Genomic DNA, 25,591 nt, shown 5'->3' on the forward strand with positions numbered 1-25,591 from the left:
GCCAGTGACGTGGAAGGCACTTGTTGGCAAGATAAAATAACCAGGCCCCAAGGGGAACCCCTTTGTCTGCTGTTTCCTCTTTTGTGAGGTCTGTATGTGAGTTTGACAGGTCAGGTCCTGGGTTTGCAGACTTCAGAGCTGTGGACTACACATGTTCAGATTATTGATTTGTCTGTCCCACAAAATGTTTGGAAACCAGCCAGGAAAAAACAAGTCCTGCTACCCCGTGAGCTCTAAACATGATCTGGGACCTCGTTGTGACGTGCCCCTCACCCTGACATCCAGAAGCTCTAGGAACACATTGGTAGTGATGATACTTAAGTGCTGACAATCTGCTCAGCCTCTACATTGTGGGTCTTGACCCCAGGGGATTTATGGCTCAAACACAGATAAGATGCATGGGAGAGTAAGAGGATGGGTTGAATTTGACATTTCTCTGCTCCCCCTTTATCTGTGCTCTGTTGGGTGGAGAAGGCAGCGTTCGACTGACATGGGTTAGTGCTTGCTACCTGGTGCAAGAAGTGAGTGTTTAGGAGGGATTTGGACGAGGGGACAGGGTAATTGCTCTGTGTATGGAAGATGGCACAAACGTGGCAGCCGGAGAAGGACAGCAAAGGGGCTGAGCCTGGCGTGGTGGGCAGAGAAGGGATACGTTAAACACTAAACTCTATTTGAATGATGGAGGGTGACCGATGATGACGTCCCTGGGGCAGTAGACAGTGCAGACAGACCCGTGCGAATTGACTCTGTTGTCCTATGGAGAGCCCAACAAAGCCAGTGGGCTGTTTCATGGATGCAAGAATCCATTTGCTGGACCAGGGCTGAAATTAGCAAATGAGACTATAGGTCCATGGCGTCAGGACTTTCAGATTCTGTGTCCAGCTTCCACTGAAGTCAGACTTCGCAAGGCCCCCAGAGAGAATTGCCAAGCTCCTTTGTCAAGGAGAACTGAGTACCCTCGCCTCTTGTGGCAGACTTGGGTTTCTCAGTGACTTCACAAGCGACAGGGGTACCTTTTGGACTTACTGCTTCCCTTATATTTACTGCCCTTCTTTGCAGTAACAGTAAATAAATGAGGAGCCTGAAGGAAAAATGCTTAATAAAAATCAGGATTTAAAAAAAATAATTTAATGCAACTGAGCTTTAACTACAGCTGCAGGAGGAGGGAAGAGGCAGGGTGCCCGTGCCAGCAGCTTCCACGGAGATTGCACCCAAAGCACCAGCAGGATGTGTGCTGACCCCCCACGGCGCCGGAAGAGGCTCCTGTGGGCTGATCGTACCCAGAGAGTAGTGAACTACCAAGAAATTCTTCTTTCTGAGCCTTTTAATGGGTGCCACATTTGCTCCATATCTTAGGCTATAACAGTCAGTCATGTAACATTTATCATTTCCCCCCCGCCCCACCCCAAAAAAAAAATCCTTGAATTTAGAGATGCATAGAGTTTAAGGCCAGAGATGCTCCCCTTATTCTTCTGAGCCTCGCAATCTGGAATGACTTCCCCCAGCAAACGAGGACATGTATCTGTTGTTATTATTATTACAATCAGTGTTGTTGAATCTCCTGCTGAGCCATGGGGTGGAGAGTAATGTTGCTGGCAGCCTGAGAGTGGGTAGAGAAGATTCCAACCTGCTCAAGTATTTGCTAGTATTAAGAAAACATTCAGGATCAATGTTAGTTTGGAACACTGACTACACTTCTCAAAACTGGGTGCCTAATACTTAGATCCCTTAATCTGTATTCAAGCTCCTAAATAACTGGCCGGAATTTGAGTCTCCCTCTCTTAGCCCCCACCAGCAGCTGCCTCCAGCCACCTGTGACTCATGTCACAATGTGGTCATCGGGGAAGGGACTTCTTATCTCGGGAACTTCCAGGCTGCTGAGAGGCAGGAAAGTTTTGCAGTTTCCTGTCTGAATGAAGGTGAAGCGAAGGGTAAGTCCACACAGGGATAAAAAACCCGTGGCTGGCCCAGGTCAGCTGACTCAGGCTCGCGGGGCTAACAATTGCTGTGCAGACATTTGGGCTCGGTCCCAAGCCTGAATGTTTACACAGCAACGTTTAGCCTCACAAGCACCAGCTGTGCCGTGCTGCAGGTCTCTTATCCCGCTGTAGGCATACCCTATGTGTCAGATGGGCCATGGTTTTCTTCCAGTGAATCACCCCAGGGTTCACTTATTCCCAACATTGAATGCCTTTTTTGTTCATAGGATGCTCTACCTAGGATGGACCTTTCAACTAGGGTGATCCCGGCCAGATCCTGGCACATGCGCTACGTGCCAATATTAAACAAAAAGCTCTTTTGGTCTTAAGCTTGCGCGTGCCTCTCGTCCCTAGTGAAACGCATGTGGCATGACAGCGTTTAACCCTGGATTATCCCTGCTCTCGTTGTGTCCCTGACACTCTTCAAGAAGCTCAGGATGCCTGAGCCACCAGTGCCCCTCTCTTGTAACGACGAAGGCGGGTTAATCTGAAGGCTGCCCGCCCAGTGGCTTGGTTTCCCTTTCTTGGCTTTGGCATTAGCAGCTGCTGTGGTGATGTACTTGGTGACAATAGCAATGTGATAGGTTCTCAAGTCCACCAGGGCGGACACACACTGGTTGTAAGCTATGCGTAGCTTTTCATTTCCAGCGGACAGTATATGTTGCTTCAGTGAAGGGGCAGAATGGATTTCTTCTATGAAGGCCCTGTGGTGGGGTGGCATGTAGTCCCTCATCCTGTGTAGAAATGCAGCTGGAAAAGACCAAGAAAGGAAGAGGTGAATCACTTAGCCAAAGATAGGAGGGGGGAGCTATTAATTATTAAAGCTAATCTTGACAATTCCCAGGGAATACTTTATCGGGACCTGCATAACATCTAACCTGCTATGATTCGTTCTAGAGTGCTTCCGACAGGTGCTCTCCTGATCTTCCCCAAAATACCCTGCCAGCGGGTCTCAACCCTGACCTGCCAAGCACTTGCTGACATGTCCGAGCAGAGAATGCCAGCTGTGTAGAATTGACATGGATCAATAAGGGACTAGCTTGAAACCCACCCAGCACTTTTACATTTGTGACCTAAGTCAGATTTGCCTGCAGATCCCAAGCATAGAAAACAAGCCCATATTCCCAGCTGCACCCAGAACTCCCATCCATGGCTTCCCAGTAGCCACAGATCTTGGTAGGGAAGGTCGTGCCGGAGTCTCTCACTGCCCCTTGACAGCAGTAGTGATTGTGACTTGCTCTATAGCCTAAGAGGGCAATTGGTGACCACTCTTTTTTTTTTTTTTTTTTTTTTTTCTGGGCCTGGAGGCTCTTAATCAGTGGCACCTTACAGTATCCATCCTATTGATCCTGTTGCAACTCTACTCAAGTTACAGAGCACACTAGAGACCCGTAATGTAGTATGGTCTCTCTTCACAAATGCATGTGGCTAAATATCCCCAGTGAGTAATATTGGCTCTTATATCAAGAAATATATCCCTAATAAACCAAGTGCATGCAATAAATCTGGAGAGATCCTGTAGTTCATTTAGCCTTGCTTAAGACTAAAGCACTTTCGCTTTCCATTCTTTGTGTTCTTTCAAGGTATATCTGTGTAAATGGGGGAAAATAATAAAGCGAATTAAAAACATTTAAGTGCCTTTAAAAAAACTGATAAATATAAATTGCGGTTTTCAGCATGAGCATATTTGTAAGAGGCCCTATTTATAGTTCAGATAAGCAAATGAAAAATCACTTTGAGTATGTTCAGCTCAAATCTGCTCAGATTTTAGAAAAGTCTCTAGTAAAACTCTGCTCTTTAATAATTAATACTTCACTCTGGTAGCATGCTTCATAGCGCTTTGCACGGTTGGAAAGCCTCAGCATCTCTATTCTACACATGGGGAAACTGAGGCCGGGGCACACTGTCATTTGGTTACAGAGCTAGAAAACGAATCCAAGAGTTTCAGGTCCTGAGAGTGAAATTCAGCCCAAGGCCAATGTGCCACTGCCCTCCTCAAAGGAGGGCTTAAAGCCAACTGAAGGGGGGCGTTGGATTGGTGGTGGAACGCTGGAAGGGGGTGAATTCTACCCAGTGTACATTTCCCAGCCTGCCTTCAGAGGCTGAAGAGTTGCTGGTGCTGGGACGGTGTTCATGTCTCACTGAAACCGGTGCAGCACAAACCTCCAGCATGTGTAAAATACTTTTCCATCTTTGCTACTTCTCATTCCTCATGCATCCTGTTTATCTCCAGGAGGCAGGGCCATCAAGTCGTGCATCAAGCCCTTTTTTCACAACATGTACAGGAAGCTTTACTTTCCCTTCCTCTTTATCTCCTTTCAAAAGAATAGGACTAACTGGAATGTGAAAAGAACCACCCCGCTAACCCCAATACTGCAGCGCACCACTAGGGTTACATATTTAACCCCAAAGCCATTGGGCACTCCTAGCCCACATGTCCTCGTTTCAGTTCCTAGTTAGGCTAATTATAACGTGTACATGGGGGGTGAGTTGATGTTACTGGCAGCATCTGCACTCTTGCGCTTCCTGCCGGTGCTGTGTCCATATATAACCTAGACAGACCTGTTTGGTTTGAATTAGTCTATTAAGTAGGGCATGCCTTTGGGATTTGGTAAGGGGGCTGCCAGAACCTGGGTTTAATAGACATCCTCCCACAATGTATTGAAGGGAACTTCTTCCCAGCTGACACAGAAGCAGGTGGATTTTGAGACAGTCTGATTGACATATGGCTTTATCCGTTTGTAAATATACCTGATACAGAGCCACACCCATCTGCTTAAACAAATAAGCAAAGTTTTGTTTGACTTACTGCTTTCCTTGCTATGACGAATTGCTAATAACTCATCGAAGGCATGAAGTACTGTGCTCTGTGCTGCGCTCCCTCCAGAATATGACATGGGCTCATCAGAAACTCCTTCATATATCAGCCCTCCTGGCATTGCTGGGTTATCTTTCCACCTTTAATGAGAGTGCAAGGCAGTAAGAAATGGTGCTTCAGTGAGCTAAGAACGCGGCGTTCGATAAACAGGGCAAGACTTCAAAATGCTGACCCTACACAGGCCAGATGGAGTAAATCCTCCTGGGTCTGCCTCCTACATCATCATCTTGGGGCTAACCCTCTTTTCAAGTCAAGTCCTCAAATGTTAATATATTACACAGGAAGAAACTGAACATAAGATGTGTCTGTAACAACAAGTTCTTCTCATGCCTCATCCTTCGATACTTCCCTTCCCCATCCTGTGTGTGTGGTCATCCCGTGCCATGGCAAGTGTAATGCAGACTGCAGCGTCTCAGATCAGGGACCTGCCATTTCCCTGTAAAGTGATACGCACGACTGTGCTGCATGAGAAATGAATACAACAAACCAACAGCAGCAATACTGATTACAAATATAACCCATCCATCCCCTCTCAAGAAAATTCAGCGGGAGAAATAGGTGATGGTACTGAGGATAAGCCATCCAAGACCACTGCATAATCCTTGTACACCATCCAGACCTGTCGTCGTCTGCTGGGTTAAATGCCGCAGAAAACGCGCTCTGGGTAGAAGAGCACCGTGTGCGCGTCTGCTGACGCTCCTGCTGTGCGCTTGTTTGTAAACCATCCTTTAGAACCTTCGGTAGCCAGATGCTCATGAGATCAGCAATGCCTATTTTAAGCCGTTTGCTAACAATCGCGTGAAGCAGAATGACGACCGCTCAGATTTTCTCGGCTGCCTGGAATACTCAGGAGAAGCATCAAACTTGCGCAAGGCTACAGTGGGGGGGGGGGGGGGGGGGGGGGGGGGAGGATCTCTAATGAAACAGGATTTCTATAAAATAATATTTTGGCAGTGATCAGTATGGTGGCAAGCATTTTAGCAAGATAAACTCTTGGCTCCTGAGATTTTAATTCCATTCTGTATAGTTCTTTAGGAATTAAAAGGGGTATGGCTTTTTAAAGGGTGTGTGTGTGTGTGTTCCTCAGCAACAGAACATATAATTGCAAGGAGCAAGCTCTCAAGGTAATAGGCAGGGATTGGGCACTCAATTCTCATTAACCTCCAGGGCGATTACTCTGAAATGACTGTGTAGTGGTCTTAAAATGTAACCTTAATTGTCTCAGATACCAAGAGCGTCCTTGTTCATTGTAGTAGCCCACTGGACTGCTGCAAAATCGAGATCGATCCATTCCATGGTTTTGAAACCAACCTCTCTCCCTGGTAATCTCTCTCAATTTCTCCTTTTAATTTACAGTGCAGAGCTTACAGCTTTGCTATGAGCTAAAATTTTCTAAATGACTCTACTTCAGCATTGGATCTTGAAATGTCGTCATGCCTGCTAGACTAGGGGGCAAGGGTGAATTATTAAAAGATACAAAGGGCAGTTAGGCTCCTGACTAACCCCCCTGCCCCTGACTTTCAACGGGGAGCTGGAAACCTAGCTGCACTTTGTGTCTTTGTAATCTCCTCCTACGTTCCTTGTAGCAGGGACTTGTCTTGCTTTTCTATAAAGCACCAGTGTTTCCTATAAACACTGACTATGCGATAGTGTGAACCATGGTAGTGGAAAGCATACAGGCTCTGTTGCCTGAAAACAAAATTGCAGTGGTACCATCCCAAGCCCCATCACCATTGCTGGGAAACTTGTGTTTGGTGGTTTTGCTAAAAGGAAAATAATAGCAAAATAACATTGCTGTATTATTCTCAGATCTGCTGGGTTAGGAGAGCATTTGAGGCAGATATAACGAAGTCCTAAACGTTTTTTTCCTTTTCTTTCTTTCTTTTTGTCACCTTTCCTTTAGCATAATGATTCCCCTGGATACAGAGTAGGGACAACTTTTTGTTTCCTGGAATGGAGTGCAGGGTTTTACCTTTATGTAATGTAATTCCCCTACCCTCACAAAAAACACTAGTCTTCAGCAAACCAATAAACTGGCCAGTCGTGTGTGTTTTTTTTTTTTTTTTTTTTTTCTTGATCTGACGTGCTTTTTTCCACCACTCCTCCAAACCCTGCAGTGTTTGCTTTATGCATCGCATGTTTACAAATGCTAAAAGCCCTGAATGAATGGAAAGGGGTGGGGGCAGGAATCAGGATTCTGGAAATAACTGTGCCCTGCCCTGAAAATGTCTCCTGGCTTCTGAAGAGTGGATATATTTAGCTGTTCATACTACTGAAATGTTGCAATTTTGGGGTTTCAGTTAGGTGTCTGGGGCTGACCCTCCCCCTTGCATTAACTTCCAGGAGCAGCTGTTATACAAATCTAAGAGGGAAAATAGTTTTATCATCAAACTTTCAGTTATTGTAGCTCTCCCAGAAATACATTTATAGTAACCTCCAGTCCTGTGAAGTTTATAACAGAACAGAGTTTAAAGCAGGCTGACAACCTTCAAGACAAGGTCAGTTTAGATGGAAAACTGAAGAAAATTTAAGATGCAGCAGGCTTTTACACTCAGGAACACTGACACCTCTTTTAAAATTAGAAACCCCCAAATAACACTGATATTAGAGTAACTTTGGGGGTTCTGAGCTCTCCAAGTGAGGATCTGGCATGACAAAGGCGTTTTGAATGAGACTTCAGTTATTCCTGAGATTTTTGTTGTTGCTTTACACACCACCACTCAGGGGTGTGTGGTGTGTGTGTTCATTAATGAGCGGCATCCTGTTAAAACAGTGGCAAGGTAATTTGTTGTTGTGATTCCATGGAGAACAGCAGAAGAGACCTACTGACCTTCCAGCAATGTCTATAGAGACATTATATATGGAGAGAGAGACTATATAGCACAAGATCAGGAAGAGAGAACTGAAAGTGTGTGGATTGTAATCTCTTTGGGGCAGGGACTGTTGTTTTGTTCAGAAGGACAATGGGGCCCTGTTCTGTGACTAGGGCTCTGACACGGTGCAAATAATTAACAATGTGTCCAACAAAAAACCACCCATCTCCCAGGGTTGCTAGCTGGGTCAAGAACTTTTCATGATCCATTTCCGTATGATTGATACTAACAATGTTCATGGTGCAGAAAACACCTGGGGGTGGGCTAGTCTTTTGAAAGGCAGAGGAGGAATTCCGACCAGGCGCTGTGCTGTGCTGTGCTGTGCTGTGCTCTCTTGCTGAAACAGGCTCCTGTGACCATTGTCTCCATATATGAGAAGTTTAGGATTGGGGCAGGGTGGAACACACCTGAGCCCCGGGGACCTCTTCATCCCATGCGTTCGGCTGGCCCAGCGTGGATAAAGTAAACAAAACATTCCCTTTCCAAAAGAGGGCTCTGAGGCAGTACAAATAATTTTACTGCCTCGTGTCTAGGCACAAGGGCGTCGCTCACTATAACCTGCGCTATCCCTGCTGCACAAGAGAGACTATGGCACCTGCTGTACCTACATTAGGGCTGCCTTCCTCCAACAGCCTCCTCTCTACCCTTGGGAATTGCTGACATGATCATTCCAGAGGGAAATGTGCACCACGTACTTACCCAGACAGAAAGATCCGAATCACGGCATAAAATATTGCTGGATCCACATGGTCTAGGAAAGAAATCAAAGTGTGATGTTACTCCAAGCCAATGGCAGTTACTTACTTCTGCATCAGCCTTCCCCCATCTCCCATCTCTTCCTTCTCAGTCTGAGCGAGAAATGCCCTGAATCTTTAGAAAAATAACTTGCGGAGGAGGCTGGAATGCTGTGCCCTGCCATCATCCCCCTCCCAAATGTGACCTGGCCCCTTTAATGCTCCCGTGAGCTTCATTCGTGGCACTTAATGTTCACTTGAAATAATGGAACTCCAGGTACTGGGAGCTGTTACATCAGCCAGTCACGTGGTGCAGCAGAATTAAGCTGTCTCTGGCCAAGACCTCAGCAGCTTAGGCTGTTGCTCATATTGTTCTATGGATTCTTCCCTGAGTGCTCTGATGTTGGCTCTGCCATCCTGCCGAAACCTCAGTACCATCCCTCTGCCTTGGCCCCCACTGGCTGAGAGCTGGAAATGCTCTCAAGGGCAGGTTTCCCCATATGGACCCATTTAGTTCTGTCTGTCGCCGTGGCTGCCTAAGCACATCACAAATGTGCTTCGCGCAGAAAACGTGCTCTCCCCACTTAAGCACGCCATGGTAACTTCACTTGAAACAAATGCATCGCAGCATCTATGCCTGTCTGTGTTCCTTGTTGGTGCAGGATCACGCTGCTGCTGCTGGCAAAGTCTGATTGCAGCCTGCCAGTGACAGTGGAGAATCACAGTGGGTTCAGAGGTCAGTGCAGCTAACATTACCCCCCCCCCCCCCGCCCCCGTACTTGTATCTCAGTAATGGAGAGGAGGGGGCATGAACGTCTGGTAAAGCCAGGAGCTGTTGTATTAAAAAGAACTGGTCGTTTATAAGGATGTGGAATAACAGAGGTGCAGTCTGAACTCCTCCCACACGGAGACCACTGGAACTCCCATGAAGAGCGCCACGTTGTCCATCATGGGGGTGTGAGAGCTGGGTTCTAATCCTGGTTTGGGCCCTAACTGGCTGCTGTATCTCAGACAACTAACAGTAGCTGTGTGTGTTCCTTTCTATAAAATAGTCTTCTGCTTCACAAAAAAATGTGTAGGGACGTGATTTGAGATCCCTGGGTAGAAAGTGCCATGTTATCATTAAGCATTCACTCTTCTGGAATTCCCTATTTCCGTACCAGGGGACAGACGCCAGACTAACCGTTCACTCTGGCTAAGCAAGGCTGGTCACAGCTGTTCTGGAATCAGAGGGGAGTTGAAGAGCAGTGAGAGGCTTTTCAGTGTCGCTGCTCTGATTGATTGTCTCACGAAACTCCCTTGATTTTCATTCGGGACTCTTGCTGAGCAATACAGACACACACACATCCCTGCACTGTCCTGGGAATATCTGTCTTGCATTCGATTTTCTCTAAGCCATGACACCTGCAGCCCTGTCCCTGCCTAGAGTCTTTCTACTCTGTGTGCAAATGTATTTCCACTCCTGTATCCCAATGAGTTAATGTTTGTGCCGTGATCTAAAGACATCTACGTGTGAAGCAGCAGTATTACCGTGCATCCGTTTCAAAGCATCGGTCATCTCTTTAATGGCCTTTGCCAGCTCTTGCAGGGCCTTATGCAGGGACTCTTTGTCAGGCTGCAGGATGGCATGACCTGCCTGAACAACTGCCTGTAAGAGAACAGTGGAAGAGCTGTGATGTATTGGAGCAACTTGGGTTTGTGTGCCTCTGGGCACGCTGCCCCCTCTCTTTCATTGGGACAGGCTCTCCTTATCTTACTGGCTCATCCTGAGCTCACCTGGCAGGGCTTTCTCACCTTGCCATGGTAAGAGAAACCTAAGCAAACTGCCACCATGCTAGAAGGTGCAGATTGTTCTAAATTCCGACCCCTGAAACACTGGCAGATGCTGGGACAGGATCTCCCAAAGCACAGGAGAGATGGTGGTTCTGTGCCCATCCGTGCCCCCAACACAGGATTGCACAATAACTCCAGATGTGACTTCCCAACCAGTGGCAGGCATTGGTCTCCATGGCTGTGTTTGCGACATTCTCTGTTTATAACAGCACAGGGGAACGTGGGCAGTAGCAGTGCAAGCATCTGTATACGTACGTTCTATGCTAACACAGAGAGAACCTTCCCCTGGGGGAATACCTGCTAGGCAAGTGCATTCTACATATCCCATTCAGTTGTTTGCCAAGACTGCTAACAAAGTGGCCTATGTCTTCTGAGAACAGCCACCCCTCCTCTTCCAGGTGAGCAGCCATTTGTCAGCCTGGGGTACTACAGATCTGGGCCACGTGATCTGGGCCCTTCGTCTTTATCTTCTGTTTTAATTCCTAATAAATCTGACTCGGATTGGATTGTGTTGACTGCAGGCCAGACCACCTTTGTTCAACAGACTCTTTTTTGACAATAGTCCATTCCACTGATACCTCTGAAGTGACCTCCTATCTGCTTTGCCTATGCCTGCAGATCTGAGTGAATTGCATCGGGAGTTGTAAAGCATTAAGAGAAATGTTTGTCTGCCCAGGATGGCACCACATGAGTTGTACTGTACCTTAACCCCAGGCGCTGCTGCCTTCTCAACAAGGAGAGTAACTAGAATGAATCCTCTCAAACTCTCCCCTCCGGGCAGGGAAAAGATGGTGTCCAGATTCCTTTAAGGATGATGATTTTGAAATCACATAACGTGTGGAGATTAAAACACGCAAATTCTAGGAATGAGACTAACTGGCCCTTCACGCTCCCTCCACCTCACTGCTCTGACGTGCAGTCAGCCAGGTTCTAGCCAGACCCTGCAACACAAGTGTTTGCACTAGCTTTGGTCAGGCTCCAGTACACTACAAACCTTGCTGCTGGGTAGGTAGCCGTGTGGGGATATAAAACGCCTTCCTCCTCTTAATCCCTTTCCCCAGCCACCACATCAGGACTGGGGAGAGGATGCCACACACTGAGAACCCACCTGAATTTTTCAAGTCTTTGGGCATTCAGAGTGGAAGACATCTGCATTGCAGAAGGCAGCACCTGCCTCCTATGCAAATTGCAAGTGGCTTGTACGTCCTACTCCCAGCCCCTCAGATCAAAATGGGGCATGTAGGGTCTGATTTTTTTCAAAGGAGCTCCGTACCCCACATGCGCCCAATGAGCTGAGTCCGTCTCCACAATCCATACCTATGTGTGAAAGATCACAGCTGTAGTCTGGTTTACAGAAGTCTGGGGGTCACATAGAGGCCACCCAGCTGCTGCTATGGGGCATTGGAATTCCTCTGCCCAAGAGTGAGCTGTTACGTTGTGCTCGTGTAGCAGGAGACAGATGTAAACTAAAAAGAGCCCTGAGGTGATGGAGCAAATAATTGAATTGAAACAAAGCTAATACAGTTTAAAAATAAATAAGCATATTAGATACTTACTCTATTTCCAAAGGGCTACAGGAGTTTCGGGTATTGACAGCAAAAGTGCGAGAAAAGGAAACAGGAATAACAAATCACTATATAGAAATGGAATCTATTACCAAAGATATGTGTGTACTTCAGAATGAGATTTTTGTCCTAACACTGATGTTAACAGTAATGTGGCTCTGGCTCCTGTTTTTCCATGTGCGCACACCACCTCCCCCCTCAATTGATAAAGAACTGGACTCTCACACCAAACCTGAAAAGATCTTTGTAGGGAATATTTATCTTTCATGCCAGCCAGGCTCAGAATGGAGTAAGACAGGGAATATTTTAAAGGACTATCAAAATGTCAGAGCTAAAATCTAAATGGACAAAAATGGTCTCAAACCTTCCTACTAGATTGACCAATGGTTGCATTTGTGCCGATTTGATACCTAACACAACCACTTTAACAACTCGATTTCGGTCTGTCCAGCTGTAGATTTCATTGTTCTTACATTTACCCATTAAGATTCTTTTTCTTCCAGTTCACTAGCACAAAATCCGCGTGGACCAGGATAGGAGGCAGCCCAAGCATCTGTGAGATCTCCCAATAGGGAACAGCAAGGTTTCGTGGCAGAAGCTGGAAGACACAAACTTGTGCTTACTCATTTTCTCCTGAAAATGATCCAGTTGGAATGTTCGATGTAGCAGGCTCCTAGTCAGCAGGGAGCCAGGGGCACACTGGCCAGCATGCTCTGGTCTCAGACCCCAAGAGTACATCTATGCTGCAAAAAAGGAGTGTTCTTAACTTGGGTTTAAGTAGCAAGGAAGACACAGCAACTTGGGTTAAAGTTAAAGCCTGCAGGGAAGCTGGGGTTTGAACTCAAGCTGCCAACCTGAGTGAAAAGCCGAGTTGCCAGGTCTTTGCTGCTATTGGAACCCAAGGTAAGAAGGTTCCTTTTTCTGCAGTGTAGACGAACCCTCGAGCTGCACTTTGCTATTGATGCTGACTGATGTCAGGTAAGCTCAGAGCTTTGTACCTGTCAATAACGCAAGCAGTTCCCAGCTCAGCATGGACTTTCCAGCCCTCTGCAGGGACAAACATTTTACCTGAAGGGGGCCATTCTGCTGCCTATTCTGGTAGCATTTATCTGAAAAGAGCAAATCCTTCTTGGCTTCAAAGAGCAAATCCGTTTTGGTGCAGCTTTTACCTTGACGGTCTCCTCCTCGCCTTCTTGCCAGACGAACCCCATCGTGATGAAGCTCAGTGCCAGGTGGGCCAAGCGCAGCTCTCGGTGCCCTTTGAGATGCTGACTGCTCAGCTGGGGCATCTGCCAACAAGAAACTTGTGAATAAGGCATTTTTAGTGGTAAAAATTACCACCACCAGAGATCTCAATGCACCTGGCCAACTCCCAATGCCTTGTGGAGATATTCTCCTCCCAAAAACCGAGGCACCGAAGCAAAGTAATTTGCCTTGCATCACAAAACAAGTCAGTCTGAACTCAGAACAGGACCCAGGCATCCTGATGCCCATCCCTGTGCTCTGTCACATCTGTGAACTATCCTTGCCGCCATCAACACACACGGCTGCTCTGCTCTGCCTTTTCTTCTTTCTGCCTTACAACAGGGCTTATTACACTGATGGAACTTCTCATTTGTAGCACTACTATATGGTAACTCCCCTGGTCTATTTAGAGCAGCGGCTCTCAACCTTTCCAGACTACTGTACCCCTTTCAGGAGTCTGATTTCTCTTGTGTACCCCAAGTTTCACCTCACTTAAAATCTACTTGCTTACAAAATCAGACATAAAAAGACAAATGTGTCACAGCACACTTACTGTAAAATTGCTTATTGTCTCATTTTTACCCTATAGTTGCAAAATAAACCAGCTGGAATATGAATATTGTACTTACATTTCAGTGTATAATATATAGAGCAGTATATACAAGTCATTGTCTGAAATTTTAGTTTGTACTGACTTAGCTAGTGCTTTTTATGTAGCCCTGTTGTTAAACTAGGCAAATATCTAGATAAGCTGATGTACCCACTGGAAGACCTCTGCATACCCCGGTTGAGAAACACTGTTTTAGAGAAGCTTTGCAGAAGGGTGTTCTTCCCTCTCACATCTAGTCTTTTTTAAAAAAAAAAAAAATCACTGAGAGCTAATTTGAGATTAAAGGTACTTTAGCAAAGCTCTAGATGCAGGAATCTGGAATAGTTTCATGTTATGATTAACTCCCAACCTATGTACTTTCTAGCTGAAATGATGAGTTCCGGCCCATCTTTGTGCTTCACCTCTAGTGACACCTGAAGAAAATCTCTGTATTACACACTGTATAGGAGAAGCTGTTTTTTTAATTTAACTTTTCTCCCCTTTTGGTTTTTTTTAATCCCTATATGTCAGGATCTGTGTTTTCCTAAATGTTTGTGTGTAGCTTTGTTTGAAGATGAAGCTCCAGTTCTGCGGAGGTGACTGGCACCAACATTAATTTGAGGTTAATCCCTAAGAATCTTTAATCCTCTGCTTGAATTCTATAGGTACCTTGTAAACTTGTGAACGGAGCTGATGGCTCTGGATCAGGTGAGGCAGGTTGTTGGCAATCTCCATCCAAGGCCCGTAGGGAGCAGGGAGTTCGCTCTAGAACAGACAAAAGGCCTTAAATCATCAAACAAGTCTGTTAGGAGCTGGCACAATTAAAAAGTCATTGGCTGGATCTCCCCACCGAGCCCTAATCTGATGGGCAAGTTCATGATTGGTGTAGTGATGGATGCTATGCGGCAGGAATGAGGGGCATTTGCAGAGTTCAGGGAGGCGGGACTGCAGAGTGGGATTGATAGGCAGGACTGGTAGAGCTGCGTGTTCAGGAGGGAGTCCAAGACTGGAGTAACGGGCAACTGAAGCGTATCTGAGGAATTGTGCTGGATGCTTGCAAAGTGCCTCACCGGGCAATATCTGGCCTGCGTCCTCTTTCTTCTTGTTAAATACTGTGGTGCTTAAAAAGAGCAGTGAGGTAGAAGGGTGTGTGTGTGTGTGATATTTCTGAGGGGAAACAAAGCTGCCTTTCTTCAACTGGAGAATCCTGATCCTATCATGGTATTTTGTATCCATTGATTTTCATGAAGAATAATTCCCTTTGGGGCCACATGGCTTTTATATTTTATCTGGGATCAATGTAAACTATTTAATTGTGTGGGATCTGAACAGGATGAAGGTTTAATGGAGGTTTTTTTTCTGCTTTTAAAAACTTCACTTTAATGACCCACTGATAACTGGTGTGAAACAAATCCCTTGTTCTCTCACCCCTTTGCCTCCGGTGATCGCAGGCAAGGTAAAGGAGAGGACAGGCTCATTTCCTGATGTTGCCCAATGTCGCTCCTGTTACTTCTGCCTTCCCCGATTCTAAGGCATTTCCCTCTTCCTTGCAGGGGGGACCCAGACAGCGTGGTACTAGCTGACTTGCAATCAGTTTAGATTGGCTTCTTTTCCTCCTTCGTTCAAGGACGGTTGATGGAATTTAAAACACACAGACACAAAGTAGGGAGTGTGTTGTGGAGGTGCCCAGCAGGTAGGGAGGGGTGTTCCCCATGGAGCCAGTGGGGGAGTATGGGGCTATTTTAGGATTCCCCCAATGGCAGTCCCTTCCATGGCCATTAAATTAAAATCGAGACTTTTTTTTTTTCTTTTAAAGCACAAATGGAGTTTCTCACTGCTCTCCTGTGAGTGAGGGCTTTATTTGGGAATAGCAAAGAGACTCACATGAAAAACTGAGTAACAATTTGGCTGCACTACCGAGCTGAGGTTAGCCAGCTTCTGAAAACTACCGCTCAGCTCAGCTGAGCTCGCTGCATAATCCAACCCCTCTGATGCGCCTGGCCAGCCATTATGGTGCACAAGACATTCAGGATGTGATCTCTCTGGGGATGGGTGGGGAACTTTTACATTATCTTTTATGTGCCAAAAGGGGGAGAAAATGAGCTACTTCTGAAAGTACTTTTGTGGTGATTAGCGGCCTGCAATGAGCAGATGGGGCAGAGGAGCTGGCTTGAATTGAATGGTTTGTTTTTCTGGTATTGCTGAGCACTTTCCAAACAGAAACAAGCAGAGTCCCTGCACGGGGAAAATATAACTCCTTCCCCAGCAGAGATGCACACACCAAGGGGGCCACTTTGTTAGTGATTACGTATATAATTATGATGATTACATTACCATAGCAGCATATTGTAGCTTGGCTCTAAAACAGTCATTCGCCATGAGATGCAGACAAAGAACCGGCCCGAGCAGGCAGCAATCCTTGCATTGGGAGCTGTTTGGCTGTGACACGTTCAACACCGCAGCTAACACAGTACTGACAAACGCCAAGCATTCAAAAGCTGAGTCAGGCCCCGGGTGGTTTAAAAAGAACCCAATATTTTAAGAAATCTCATGGTTTTCTTGGCTTTTATATGGGTCACTTGTTTAGACTTACTCTGGAAAGCTTTTGTTGCTGTTGTTTTTTAATGACAGATTCTTGTGTAGTAACATGTCTCTGAGAGCAGCATGTGAGGGGAAATGGAGCCGCTCTGTAATAATGGTTGAACCATGTATGTTGACCTAGTTATTGAGGTATTACTAATGACTACATCAGCTTAGATTAATGAGGAGGACTGTAAGGAAACAGAATGGCTCAAGATAAGCCACCCCTTGGTAAACACTTGTGGGTTCTTGAGAGATGATGGTTGAACTATTAACTTTGAAGAGTGACATCCTGGCTCCAGGCATCTTACAAAACGGGTTTTGATGAGCAGGGCCAAAGCCTGGAAACCAGATGATCAAAAGGGCTGTGGCAGTTGAAAAAGGGAACCTGAGAGGGGGAGTGGTTGTTTGTCTGGGTGGAACCAGACTGATACATAGGACCAGTTGATGTGCCTGAAGAAGTGAGGTCTGCTTCGGGGATAGTTAAGCCTTTTGGTAAGATAAACAGGTAGAGACTCTCTCTTTCTTTAAAATCCCTTCTCTAAGCGCTTTGTTCTGGCTGCAAAATAAACAATCTTGTGATTTTCAGAAGGCTGTCTCCAAAGGAGAGTGGGTGTTCATAGAAACATAGGGCTGGAAGGGACCTCTGAGGCAAGTCATCAAGTCCAGCCCCCTGCGCTGAGGCAGGGCCAAGTAAAGCTAGACCATCTCTGACAGGTATTTGTCCGACCTGTTCTTAAAAAGCTGTAGAATAGGGAGGTTGTACAGTCCCCATCATTGGAGCCTAACTTCCCTCGTAGGTTAGATATTAGGAATAACCTTCTAATACATCTCCCTTGCTGCAGTTTAAGCCTATTAGTTCTTTATTTTTTCTTTGGACATGGAGAACAGATGATCCTTATCCCCTTTGACAGCCCTTCAAATATGTTAAGACTCTCTTGTCTCCCCTCAGCTGCCTTTTCTCAAGACTAAACATGGCCAATTTTTTAACCTTTCCTCATAGTTCAGGTTTTCTAAACCTTTTATCATTTCTGTTGCTTTTCTCTCCAATTTGTCCATGTCTTTCCTAATGTGCAGTCTCAGTGTGTGCAGAAGGCAATCAATCCTGCTGTTCTGGCATTTCACTATCTGTGGAACATGGTCTTTTTCCAGCTTCGAAGGAACTGGAATGTCAGTTACCATCCTAATGACTGTAAATACAATGACTTCAAAGGCCTGATCCTGCCAGATTCTGAGCAGGTGAAGCCAGTGGGATTGTCAGTAATTAGCATTAGAATTTTGTAGGATTGGGCCTTTCAAGTGCTGGCACTGTGATTTAAACAAGTGTAGCTTAATATCAAATAGCTTGTGTTTAACTTCGCAGTCTGTATCCTGTTTCTCAGCATTTTACTGCATAATCTTGAATTGATTTCTTGGCATCCTTGCAAGCTTCAGCTCAAGGAGTGCCATTTATAATTTTGCTGTCACTTTTTAAAAAGGATTAAAGCTGAAAGTCTGTATTCTAAAGCTCACTCTCCCCTGTACTCAGACTCACGAACAATCCGTAAATACAAGATCAATTCTTTGGTGTCTTTCATTTCCCCTCTCCTCGCAGCTTGCGCCTGGCACTTTTATTGCTTTTTAAGAATTAGAATGTTATCCTCTATTTAATTTTGTTTAAATATTTAAGCAAAAAACAAATTGTATTTGTGTATAAATAAATATTAGTAAATGAGTGAATTACAAATAATTGCTACAGAATAAGACAACTGCCCACCAACCCCTCTCTTTGAAGGTGTTGCATTTCCCTTGACATGAATGTCTCGTATAGAGAGAGTCCCTACCAGAGGATTTGGAAGAAGGAAGCCATAATCTTCAGAAAGCTGAAATCTTCTTAAAGTAAAAAGCAGTGGTTTCTCCTCATTTTCGCTATTAATCTCCATCGTTAGAGAGCTGAACTCGGCCTCAGTCTGGGAAAGTAGAACCTACTGCATAAGAGAAGGTTCAGACTCTATCTGGGCGCTGGCCCTGCCGTAGGAAGCATCAAATAAGCACACTTGTAATGTGCTGAGTAAGTGAAGCATTTTCCCTGGAATCCAGAGGAACCAAACCTTTGTGCTGGGCGTAGAATCCTCAATGGCCAGTGGGTCTGAGTAAACATGATTAAAGGTTACTGATAAGGCAGTGTGCCGAGCAAACTCTAATCTAAGCAAGATCCCCTTACAGAAAAGTTCCGAAAGAGAGGTTCTCCTTCTCTGTTAAGATGTGTGTTTTCTGGATACTCCTGTGGAATTCAATAAAAAGCTCTAGACTGACTTGGGAAACTTATTAAAAATATCACTCTAAATCCCCACAGATTTTAATGGGGGGAGAGGAGGATATCTACCAAGCCCTATTGGATTAATTCCAATTAAATCCAATTGGACTTTTCCAGAAGGTCTATGTCCATTTGTAACAAAAAATGGACCCGTCAGAGAAGGCGCGTGTCTCCATTGCGCTAAGGTGCTTGTCATTTCCTATGCTGTAGTAAAAGATGGCCTGTAGTTGATGGCGGCAATGACTTGCAAGTCACATCCTCTGATCTGCAGCCAGTGCAGTCTCCAGGCACTGCAGTTTCCAATAAATAAAGAGGTGCACCTTATATGCATGTTACCATCCTAGCTATGTCAGTATAGGGAGATGCATACACTCTGTGCTGTGTGGATGAGTGGAAGGCCAGGAGCGTGTGTGTCCCAAGAATGCCTGGGGACGATCTCTGCTGGCTGAGCGTTAGCACTGTGATACGGGTAGCTGGTGTGAAGTCAGGAGAGAGGGAGACCTAGAATGGGAATGCATAAAGTTTGAATCACTAGACGGTTTTAAGCAGGGCCTTTGCTTACTGCATCCTAGGCCGTCAGGAAGCGGTTTAAGGATCTGGCCTTGAATAAAAAGGATCACATCCTTGGCTTGAACTTCTGAGTGGTGGTGCAGTTGTGATCTGCACAGGGCTGTTGCATTGTGATCTGCACAGGGCTGGCAAGATAAGCAGGTCAGGCTGGGTCAGTGGTTGCAGGGGAGACCTCCTGAGGGACCCTGGACTTCCTTTGGAAATGATATTGGTGATCAAATAGGCAGGCAATTCCCTGCTCTGAGTCAGCTCTGCCTACCTGCCCCGTTAGTCACCTCAGCTGAGCTGTTTGTGCTCTGGTGTAAGATCCCGAGGCATGTTCCATTGTAAGCAACTATGTTCTGCTTCTCCCTAGCCATGCCCCTGTGCTCCAGCCTTGGATACAAGAGTCCCCTCCCGTCCTTTGAGTGGCTGTCGTGCAGGTCTGGGCTGGGCAGCAGCTGCTGAGTTTCAGGGTGTAGGAGTGTTCTCAGGGAACTGCCTGGAAAAGGAGTGCAAAGCCTCTCGCTCCTCTCTTAACTTAGACCCTACCCCCGCCTTGTAGGAAACCGCCCCTGTTGCCAGTGCCACATGCCCTGCAGCCTCTGTTCATGTTAACTTGTGTCAGTTACAGTCCCCACTGTGCTGCTGTTGTCCTGAAAATCTGACCCATGTGGCTCCCGCAGTCTCTGCAAAACCGGGTTCTGTAGCGCTGCCTTTCCTGTGTCTCCTGGGTGCTCTTTCTGATGATGGCCTAGGGGGGTTTCAAATACTTCCTCTCCTCCTCCCACACAGTAGTCAACACAGCTGCTACTGCTGGCTGAGGGCCGTGGTCACTACCTATACGTACACATGCCAGTGGAATGGCCAGCAGCCTGCCTTCAGTTTCCTCCCCAACGCTCCAGCGCAGATGAGCTCCAGCATCCCCATACAGGATCTGGGAACCCTGCCTTCCCTCTGCTGCACAGCAAACCTACGCTTGTGCTTGCTGTGGCCGGAGCAGGACTTCCCCTGCGTGGAGCCACAACCCCAGTGAACCAGCTTATCTCAGCCCATCATGCGGAAGGTGAGGTCCCAGCGAGAGAAACTGTGGACACTTCTCCATTGCACATAGGTTGCTTGTGGCTCTGCAACTGGGCACCTTAGATATTCAAGTCTGTCTATTACTGGTCTTGGCTCTAACTCCACAGAGCAAGACTCTTCCTCCGGCTGTGCAGACAGCACCTGTAGGGGTCATGAAGAAGTTTGGGACTAGATCCTTGGTGAGTGTAAATTGGCACTGCTGCATGGGCTTAGCTGGATTTACACAAGCCAAGGGTCTAGCCCTTGGTATCTACATTTTAACTCCCAAATAATTACCCCCCAGGGACTCTGAGCATGTTCTGGGCTATTGGAGTTACATGGACTCATGAGGACACTAAACTAGCATCACACCATGTTCATCTCCCATAGGAAAAGGGAGAGCAGGTTCTGTCTTATTTAAATAATAATAATTTAAAAAAAAGGTAGAACGAAGGACGATTTACTTTCAAGCTTCCTCTTGCTGTCTAGAATGTGACGGGTCCCAGTGGTAACTGTTGCATTAAGGAGATCTACACCCCACTGGGGGAGAGTGGGGGTGTTTGTTTTATTATTATTATTATGTATTGCGGTAGCATCTAGAAGCCCTGACTGAGATCGGGGGCCCACTGGGCTGTGCGCTGCACACACGCATAGTGAGACAGTCCCAGCCACGAAGAGCTCTTACACTGTAAATACAGAAAGCAGACAAAAGGTGGGAGAGGAAACAGAGGCACAGAGAGGAAGTGACTTGTCTGAGGTCACAGAGCAGGTCGGGCACAGAGCCACTGCAATAACTTAAACAGAAGTTATGGGCTTGAAGCAGAAATTAGCAGGTGAGGTTCTCTGGTCTGGGTTTTATACAGGAGGTCAGACTAGATGATCATAAGAGTTCCTACTGGACTTGAAGTCAATGAACCTAGGTTTCCTGACTCCTAGCCTGGTGCCCCCATCTAGTGACCCAAGCTGCCTTTCCTCTGGTTGCAGGAGCTTTTAATCCAGCTCAGACACTGCACTGGAATGAAAAACCAGAAGTGACCATGATGCTAGGTACAGATCCTGTCGGTGCTGATTCCTGTTGGCTATTGTTCCAGCAAGGCCCACAGTTCCCTTCAAGCAGCCCTTGACACCAGCCAGGCAGGAAGAGTGCTAAAGTATTTTGTTCTCTTCCCCAAAGGGAACAATGTATGCTGTACTAAGCACAGGCTGTATCTTAGTCTCTGTGCTTTGACAAGGTGCTGCTGATTTACCTTGGCTGTGCCAAGGATATTATTAGCACATAAGTTAATGGAAACGAAAACTGAAGCTGCTGTCACAAAAATAAGCACATCACAGCAGGGAATAAAATAAGTGACATGAAACGTGTATTATGAAATTAAGGATTTCTTTGAGGTTCCAGCTAACTTCCTAATGATTAAATGTATGCTAATGTTATGATTTTGCCAATGCCAAATAGAGCATAAGATCCTAATGACTGTTTTAATTTGCATTAGTAAATTACATGCTGCTAATATGCTTGTCACTGAGGGTAATATGCATCTGTACCTACTGCATGCACCCAGCCAATGGAGTATAACAAACAGGTATTTATGGGAGAGTCATTAGAATAAGGCTCTGTTGATTTCCAGGCTAATTGTTTCAGTGATACATGGGAACAAAACTCCCTGCCCACTAGGTGGTTAATGCAGACAAGGCTAAGCCTGCTGTCTGATTAGGCAAATAAGACCAGACCCAGTAAACCATAAAGAGCCCAAGCAAACTCTCTGCCTAAGTGCAGTCCTGCTCAACATGTCGCCCACAGATAGTCACCCTTTTTCCTGTAGGGCTGGGGACTTGTCCTAACTGAATGTGAAAGCTCAGAGCAAAAACATTTAAAATCCTTCCTTCCTTGTGTTCAGTCCCTGCTTTTCCTTCTCAGGTCAGCCCAGCTCTCTCTCCATAGCTTCTCTGCTGGGAACACTTAGAATCGCCTAGAGTTTGTCAGCATTACTGGGCTCATTTCTATAAACTTTCCATGGAAAGCCACCAAAGGACGCGGAGCCAGGACTCCTGGGGTTCTCTGCTGGTTCTGCCATGGAGTGGCACTGTGCATGACAGACCTTGGGCGAGTCAATTTGGCATCTAAAGCTGGCTATCCAAGTTTGAATATTCAGGTCCTTATGCCTCTGGCCAAATTTTTTAAACTATCTGCCTCTGCAAAATGAGAATATTACATATGCCTCCTGTGAACTGACTGAGGGCACTTTCCCACAGAGCCCCAGCCTGCAAGTAAGACCAAGAAACTCTGCTTCCCCCAGCTCTTAAAGTGACAGCTTGTGATTCCAACACAGTCCTCAGTACATCAGACCTCACGTCTACTTCAGGTGGCTAAGTAAGTTCCTCATGTGAAAAGATAATGCAACAAACACAGGGAAAGCCTAACTTCCATCTCTGGCTTAGAATGTGGTTTCATGACGAGCCCATGGTCTGGTTGGGGTTCTTATCTCAGCACAGCTTACTGAGTCAGTTTGCCCTTGGAAAGGGGGGCTTAGGGTACACACCAAATGCTGAGCGCTTTGGAAAATCTGGCCCTACGTGGCTTGTCCAGGGTCCTGCAGGAGGTTGGTGGTAAAAGTGGAATTAGAACCCAGGGGTTGTCGCTCCACACCTAGCTCTGAACCACGAGACCATCATGACTCTGGCCATGAGTCGGCAACTGCTTGGGGCTCTGGTGGGGATTTCCTGAAGTGATTCCTGCCCTTATGAATCAGACTTCCTCTTGTCGTACCCCAGCCCCCACAGCCACAGGGTGTACAAGTGCATTGATCTGAAATCTGAACTGTGGCTCAATGGGGAGGGACTGAGCATCCACTGTGCTTTATCCCTGTTAGAGAATGGCCTCCACGGCCCCGACAGGCAATGTGGGGGTTAGGTCAGCTGATGTCTTCCGGTCTGCCCCAGACCGGAAGTTCTCCAGGCTCTGCCGAGCAGTGGCCAGAGCTGCTGTTGGTGGCTTTTCATAACCACGATGGATGTTCGGCTTGCTGCAGTTGCAATGGCTTTTGGTTGCCCTGGAGGCATTTCTCTAAGGTGCAGCTGCATCCCCAACTGACGGGCTCTCAGCAGGGTGCACCGCACCTGCTGCTGCCGCTTGGGGTTCCTGGCCGACGAGTTTGAGACACGGTTTGCAGAAGCTGGTCGGGTATTGCCGGGGGAATGTCGGTCCATTTCCCAGGCCTGTGCATAGGCACTCCTGTCATGCAATACCCTGGCGTATGGCTTTGCCTCCGTCTCCTCCTCACGCTCACGCTCGGCTCATGTTCCAGACAGGGTTGGTTTCTCAGCTCTGGCTGAATGATGGGGGATCTGAGAGGCAGTTCTCCTTGCCCCAGGCCACTTCTGGCCGCCTCTTCGGTAGTTTCTAAACATCCTGTAGCTTCACAGCTAGGAAATGGATTTTCCTATCCCCTCCCTGCTTCTCTGTGGTTCACAAATGGTCTGGGTTCACGTTACGCTGATCCTGAGAGGGCATACGTACCCTGGGGAGGGCAAGCAGGCAGAGGAGGGGTCTGCACCCAGAAGACTAAGGACCGTTTTAACTTCCTGGCAGGGCTCAGCCCCTAGGCAGCTCCCTGGGATCAATGCTGGACTAGGGTCCTATCTGAGTGCCCTATCTCCCCCACCCCACCAGGTTGGTGGGCCAGCAGCAGGCCCCTGGGGTTGTGGGCATCTTGCACCCCTGCAACTAACCTGCTCCCCTACAAGCCAGAGTAACCAGAGGCCAGATACAGACCCAAGTATTTAGCAACTTGCGTTATAACTTTCTTCCCCTTGCAGCTTTTCAGCCTGTTTGCGCTTCCTCCTTTTGGGGGATTCACAAATATCACCTGAGTGCGGGGGAAGTTAGAGCTGGAAGCAACGTGTTTGTTCTCAGCAACCCCAGCTTGGGGCAGAGCTCTAATAACTGCCAGGTGGGAAGGGGAGTGAAATGTGCCATGACCAAGATGCCATATGTAAGACAGAGGTACAGAGCACTGCGCTTTCCTGCCACTCCCCGGTGCGATGAGTGTGCATGGCTCTTTAGACCATCGATATAAATACAGCAAATCCATGGCTTTCGATATTGGCTGTAATGTCTGGATTGTCCTTACCCATGTTGCAAAGGGTGCAGTTGCCATTCAGGGGCACCAGCCGGTCCTTGTGGCTTCAGTGGATGCTCCCTCCATGCACCCATCTGCAGTGGTCCACAGACCAGGCTGGCTGCTGCCTTCCTGCTCCCCTTGACACTAGAGGAGAAGGCCCAATCCTTCCCCATGCCCCGGCAGTCCCATCCCATCTCAGGGTCATGGCTAACACGAGGCTGACAGCAACAGGAAAGGGGCCCGTCCGATTGTGCCGTCACCATGATCTAGTCAGTGTGTTAACACCGTTGCCTCCTGCTCCGTGAGCTGTGCCTTTCGGGTGGTGTCTCTGATGGCTTTGAGAAAGCGCATGAACCCTGTCCCACCGGTTCCCCTTTCTGAGAGCACTGACATGCCCTCGTGGACGCAGCCCCCGAGCTGCTGCTGCTCTGCTCGGCACCTCCCGGCCGGGATGGTGATGTACTTGGTGGCGATCTGTATGTGATAGCTCCGTAGGTCCACCAGCGCCGACACGCACTTGTTGAAAGCTGCATGCAGGCCTGCGTCTCCTGTTGCCAGGACAAACTGCCGGAGGGACGGGCCAGAAGCTAGGGTCTGGATGAAGGCCCTGTGAGCTGCTGGCATGTAATCCCTCATGCAACCAAGGTACTCTGCCGAGAACCCTGCAACAGCAAGGTAAGAGCATTAGTTTGGGCGATGCAGTAAGAGAGAGCTCGGCACTGTCCCCCACTAAAGAAAAGGTGCTGGGCCAAACCGGTGGTGGTGGTGGTTCCCCAGCTCAGCCCTGCTCTGCCTCCACGTGGTATGACCCACATCGCTCCTCTGAGTCATTTACAAAAACTAATGTAAATGGGTGACTGACTCTCTCTCCCCACTCCAGTGCCCTGCTCTAAACTCTTACCCCGGGAAGTGACTGCACTATTGCTGAAGTACTGATTCCCCCTGAGAGCAGCAGTGGGCTCGGACAGAGTTCTACCCTTCGGGGTTATGTGGGCCAGGCAGCTGGCAAGCGGCGTGTGCGCACGCGGGCCTTCTAATAACGTGTTGCTAAGCCGAGGCTGGTGGCCCCACTGTGTTTTCTGGCTCTGGCCCGTGTGAGGTTTGTTTTTGTTCTGTGGGGGAAATGCCTTTCTGGGGAGACCCCGGTCTCCTGCCCATGCGTGTCTGGCATGAGTCTTGTGGACTAACCTGCTGAATAATCTTCCAGTGGCTGGTGCCCCAGAAACGGAATCTCTTGGTGAAAGGCTTGTGTACTAGTCCCAGAATAACCGCAGCTTCCAGCCTCTGCTA

At 47.3% G+C, this 25,591-nt stretch overlaps 2 protein-coding genes across 5 annotated transcripts in view; both read right to left on the bottom strand.

The window, feature by feature from the left end:
- Nucleotides 1–2,208: 2,208 nt before the first annotated feature.
- Nucleotides 2,209–24,556, bottom strand: LOC102945834 (indoleamine 2,3-dioxygenase 2). 2 transcript variants are annotated; one of them, XM_043536400.1, is made up of 10 exons: nucleotides 24,311–24,556; nucleotides 14,366–14,461; nucleotides 13,032–13,151; nucleotides 12,342–12,460; nucleotides 11,854–11,868; nucleotides 11,001–11,100; nucleotides 9,995–10,112; nucleotides 8,430–8,481; nucleotides 4,789–4,937; nucleotides 2,209–2,729 (listed from the first exon to the last, which is right to left on the bottom strand). In XM_043536400.1, exons 1-10 carry the CDS (start codon nucleotides 24,335–24,337, stop codon nucleotides 2,359–2,361), a joined length of 1,167 nt encoding a protein of 388 aa, XP_043392335.1. In that variant the 5' UTR covers nucleotides 24,338–24,556; the 3' UTR covers nucleotides 2,209–2,358. The 2 variants fall into 2 exon arrangements, with proteins under 2 accessions (XP_043392335.1, XP_007053525.1); XM_007053463.3 differs by lacking the exon at nucleotides 24,311–24,556 and adding an exon at nucleotides 18,100–21,397.
- The window catches only part of LOC102946062 (indoleamine 2,3-dioxygenase 1), a 68,926-nt gene continuing 64,862 nt past the window's right edge, over nucleotides 21,528–25,591 (bottom strand). For all 3 annotated transcript variants that reach the window (XM_043536398.1, XM_037886334.2, XM_043536399.1), the window contains one exon: nucleotides 21,528–24,963. In XM_043536398.1, the coding sequence (XP_043392333.1) occupies nucleotides 24,572–24,963 (392 nt within the window). In that variant the 3' untranslated portion in view covers nucleotides 21,528–24,571. The remainder of the gene's footprint in view (nucleotides 24,964–25,591) is intronic.

The sequence above is a fragment of the Chelonia mydas genome, chromosome 26, assembly GCF_015237465.2.
Source record: "Chelonia mydas isolate rCheMyd1 chromosome 26, rCheMyd1.pri.v2, whole genome shotgun sequence".
In the NCBI taxonomy this organism is placed as follows: domain Eukaryota; kingdom Metazoa; phylum Chordata; order Testudines; family Cheloniidae; genus Chelonia; species Chelonia mydas.

Bases quoted from the DNA above. Each gene is read 5' to 3' on its own strand.
- LOC102945834 (XM_007053463.3), bottom strand. From the start codon at position 18,198: ATGGAGATTAATAGCGAAAATGAGGAGAAACCACTGCTTTTTACTTTA. The intron at 8,482-9,994 runs GTAATACTGCTG...TTTCTTTCCTAG, and splicing joins TGCTTTGAAACGGATGCACG to ACCATGTGGATCCAGCAATA. The intron at 4,938-8,429 runs GTAAGTACGTGG...CTCTCATTAAAG, and splicing joins ATTCGGATCTTTCTGTCTGG to GTGGAAAGATAACCCAGCAA.